The 4,579-nt window shown below is 38.7% G+C and overlaps 1 protein-coding gene across 2 annotated transcripts in view; it reads right to left on the bottom strand.

Annotated features, from left to right (window-relative positions):
• oprl1 (opiate receptor-like 1) overlaps window positions 1-4,579 on the bottom strand; it is a gene marked incomplete at its 3' end in the record, with an annotated part of 99,255 nt that overhangs the window by 23,229 nt on the left and 71,447 nt on the right. For both annotated transcript variants that reach the window (XM_032520140.1, XM_032520139.1), the window contains 1 exon segment: window positions 2,560-2,650. In XM_032520140.1, the coding sequence (XP_032376031.1) occupies window positions 2,560-2,650 (91 nt within the window).

Here is a 4,579-nt window from a genome sequence, read left to right on the forward strand (position 1 = left end):
AAGAAGAAGAAGAAGAAGCTGTGCCTCCTTGTTGTGCTGCACAAGCGCGTTGAGGTTGCTTGGTGCGTTCGATGTGTGCACAGAAATGTCAATTCAGTTTTATTTTAAAAGTTTGTACAGTTGAACGGATTATGGTTTTGCTGTGTACACACATGAAATTGAGTATAATTACGATTTTCTGTTGATCTCATTCATGGATTTTTATATATAATGTAAATGATGTTAGCAATTGGAATGTGTATGTTTTTCTAGTTATTCCACATAAAAACATTCAGTCATCTGGACTGTGGGACTTTGGGACTACGTGGACTTTGTGTAACATCTGTTCCGATTAGGGAAATGGAAGACCCAAAAACGACAAAAAGACAGCAGGGCAGTGGTGAGCTTGAGGATTTAAGAAAAAATATAAAGGATACAACAAAGGGCGTCGTGAAGAAAGCGGGCCCAAATGGTACCAAAACCCAGTGAGGAACCAAAAGACATGGCATCCAAAAATAAACTGGCATACAGAGACAAAGGGGGTAGAGAGACACACACACACACACACACACACACACACACAAAAGGCAGGAAGTGTAACCAGACACGACATGGGAGAAAACAGACTACAAAATAAAACAGGAAACTGAAGCAAAAAGCCTACTCAAGGATGAAAACAGCTTAAAACGCAACAGAGAACACAAGAAACAGTAATTTATTACAGTAAAACCAGAAAAACTATAATAGAAAATCGCAACCATGACAACATCACATCTTCAACTGGACCGACTCCAAGTCATTTCATTATTTAACAACATCACCTCTGCTGATTGGTTCGTTGATACGGATCAAGAGTGGGGTTTCTCTTTCTATTTTCGAGGCTATCGGGGTGCACGTGCTGTGTGAAGGTTCCTAACATGGGGCAGCGTGTGGAGTGTCAGGTTGACATCTCAGCGCGGGTGGGATTGGAAATTAAAAAAGGAAAAGAGGCACCGTGCGACAATGTGTGTTGCGCCTATTAGTCTGACACTGTGCAATTAAAGCTATAAGAAAAAAAAGGAAAGTAAATGGGTTCGCTGACATCACACCTCATTTTGCATATTTATTAGAGATTCAAATTCACACAATCACAGTCACAAGTGGAATCCATGTAGGGCACGGTATGTAAGGTGCCACTGTTGCACTAAATGCGCGAGTGTGGTCTAGACCTGCTCTATCTGTAAATTATAGAGTGTGGTCTAGACCTGCTCTATCTGTAAATTATAGAGTGTGGTCTAGACCTGCTCTATCTGTAAATTATAGAGTGGTCTAGACCTGCTCTATCTGTAAATTATAGAGCGGTCTAGACCTGCTCTATCTGTAAATTATAGAGCGGTCTAGACCTGCTCTATCTGTAAATTATAGAGTGTGGTCTAGACCTGCTCTATCTGTAAATTATAGAGTGTGGTCTAGACCTGCTCTATCTGTAAATTATAGAGTGTGGTCTAGACCTGCTCTATCTGTAAATTATAGAGTGGTCTAGACCTGCTCTATCTGTAAATTATAGAGTGTGGTCTAGACCTGCTCTATCTGTAAATTATAGAATGGTCTAGACCTGCTCTATCTGTAAATTATAGAGCGGTCTAGACCTGCTCTATCTGTAAATTATAGATTGTGGTCTAGACCTGCTCTATCTGTAAATTATAGAGTGGTCTAGACCTGCTCTGTCTGTGAATTATAGAATGGTCTAGACCTGCTCTATCTGTAAATTATAGAGTGTGGTCTAGACCTGCTCTATCTGTAAATTATAGAGTGTGGTCTAGACCTGCTCTATCTGTGAAGTGTCTTGAGATAACTCTTGTTATGATTTGATACTACAAATTGAATTGAGTTGAATTTGCTGTAAAAGGGGGGGGGCAGTAAATGCTACACTGCATTAGGCCTATCGAGATTTACATAACATATTATTGTCTTATTGCTAAATGCACAGACATTGACTCGTCCTGCATGTTTAGTATATAGAATATAACAGAATATAGAAACAATTTCTCGTCTTTGTTTCTTTGTTCGAAAATTTCCCAAAAAACTTTGGACAGATTTGGACTTGTTTTGTTTACACAATAACTTTGTCTACTCTAAGATGTTGTATGTTTCTATGATAATCTAGAAAATTGTGCTCTTGAATATTCAATTCATTGCATTATTCCATATAGCAAATTTTATATCAACACATTTTTCGAATTCGCTATTTCATAATTTTTTACCTGTTCTCACGAACCGGAAAACAAGTTTTACACTTTTTGGAAACTAGTGCCCCCCCAATCCTCTGTCTGAATATCATTTTATGTGTTTACATGAACTCCTGTTTTTTTTCTTCAAGTATATTTTTTATGTAATGCATCGGTTGTTTTTTACATACATTTGTATTCACAATATGTTTTTATAAGAATTCATTTTGATTCATTTGTGCTGTTGTTGTTTTCCTGATTCTTTGTACAAGGCAATTCCTCAATAAGTGAACTGTCCTTTACCCCACGTGTACAGCTAAATGTACACGTGTGTGTGTGTGTGTGTGTGTGTGTGTGTGTGTCAATAACTTACTGTTATGCTCTTGTTCCTCCTCCACATTTCCCAGGACCATGGCGGGGACACCAAAGGCCGAGGCCAACACCCACACACAGATATTCACCACCTGAAGACATGACCACATGACGTGATGGTGAACCACAGACTCCTCTGACGTTGACCAGCAGCATCTCCTCTTCACTCTGCCGTGTCTTACAGGTTAATTTCGTTTTTTTTTTTTAAACTGGAACCTATTTTCCTATGTTTTTGTGTGTGTAAGTGGCTGATGGGAAAAACAATCTTTGAAATTGGTCCAGTATTTCTGTAAGTGTGAATGCTCTAACGGGTAAGAAGTGAAGTGTAACCCTATGGGGCAAATGTGCATTGTCCATTCACTCCCTAAAAGTGCTTTATTATGTCACTGTAATGCTCAGATTACCATTCCCAGTAAGGATCCCAAAAGAGATCCCAAAAGAGGTCTTTTTGAAACCTCTTTAAGACCTTTCAGTGTGACCAGAAACAGCTCTGAGGTCAGTAAACCCACCATTTAAAAAAACAAGGCTTTTAGCGTTTATAGAGCCAGCATATGTTCACAGTTAAATTGGTAAACTATGTGTTTATCTCAACCAAAACTAGAGTTGTGATGGTTGGAAAAGGGGAAAGACGACCAAAAACTGCTTTTCATAGTTTTACTTTGTTTCTGTCGACTTTGAATGAAGTGTATTTTACGAGGCTCAAATAACTGTTCATTTACATAGAGTCTGGTGGTTTTAGCGAACGCATTTTGCAGATGTGTTTGTTTAAAAAAAGGATTTTACTCTTTAACAGAAAGGTCGACCTCCTTAGAAATCCTTTCAATAATAGAACCAGACGCTTAGAATATCTGTCAGTAGCAAAACCAGCACTTTAGTGACTTCATTAACTTCCATTGTAGCTTGTTTCTCACCTTACCTAAAACATGACCAATGTCAAAGACTGTTGTTCCCATCAGTCACATAGAAACAAAAACATAGGGAAATAGAGGTTGAAAGTGTGTCATGTTTCTGATTTATTGTGTGTTTCTTATTAATTTTGAATATGCTTGTTTGTGTATGCATACACATATCACCAAGGCAAATAGGGTTGTTACTGTGGCAACAAACCCCTTTCTGATTCGGATTCTGACAGACTGTCTACTCGTCTAAGTCTGTTGAAGAAATTGCTGAAATGGCTCCCATTCTCATAGCATGTTATACAACTGATGTCCACATTAAGCACCATATCTATATAGAAATATAGACCATGACACTTGTGGGTCATGTAACACAGCGCAACTCAAGTTCTTCAGTCTTTTTTTACCACAATCATGTACAATTGCACTAGTCAGTCTGAGTTATGTGGTTGCGTAACCTCATACTTTATTTAGAGGCTTTCAGGTGAAGTCTGAAAGGTAAAGACTGCGAGTCCACGTTAGATCAGAGCAGGGGGGCAGAGAGTGGGGGGTGGCTTCTATACCTCCAGCACCAAATGATTTCTCCAAAGCCCTAAATCTTTATGAAATCATTTAAAACATGTGGTCATTTCCTCAGTCTCACTGACTGGACCTGCAATTCAAAAGAGCAAAAGCTCTACTCCTGGGAAAATACTGCCATTCAGGTAGTAGGTTTGAAGATTAGTAGTGCTGTTTACACCAAATTCCTACATTAGGTTATGTATCTTAAAAACTACATGCAGTGTCTGCCTCTCGTTTGGTGGCAGGAGGGTAAATGAGTCATCCTCAACATGTGTTCTGGTTTCAGAATGATGAAACAGTTAGATCCAAAACAGGATGTAAGCTCAACAGGACGTTTCTTTTCTTTTAACTGTCATGTTTTTTTCCCCATAATGTACAGATGTTTAGGCTTTCTATTATCTCAAATGGTTCAGAAAATAGTGCATATACAGTAGCTGCTGTGAATGGATCGTGACTTTCTCGCATTTTACCATCCGCATTTTCATTGTGTTCCCTCTTGCAGTACATTGTGTACACATGTTTTGGTTGACTGTAGAAAGTGAATTGCCCTTTGAGGATAAATAA

This window comes from Etheostoma spectabile, chromosome 7 (genome assembly GCF_008692095.1).
Source record: "Etheostoma spectabile isolate EspeVRDwgs_2016 chromosome 7, UIUC_Espe_1.0, whole genome shotgun sequence".
In the NCBI taxonomy this organism is placed as follows: domain Eukaryota; kingdom Metazoa; phylum Chordata; class Actinopteri; order Perciformes; family Percidae; genus Etheostoma; species Etheostoma spectabile.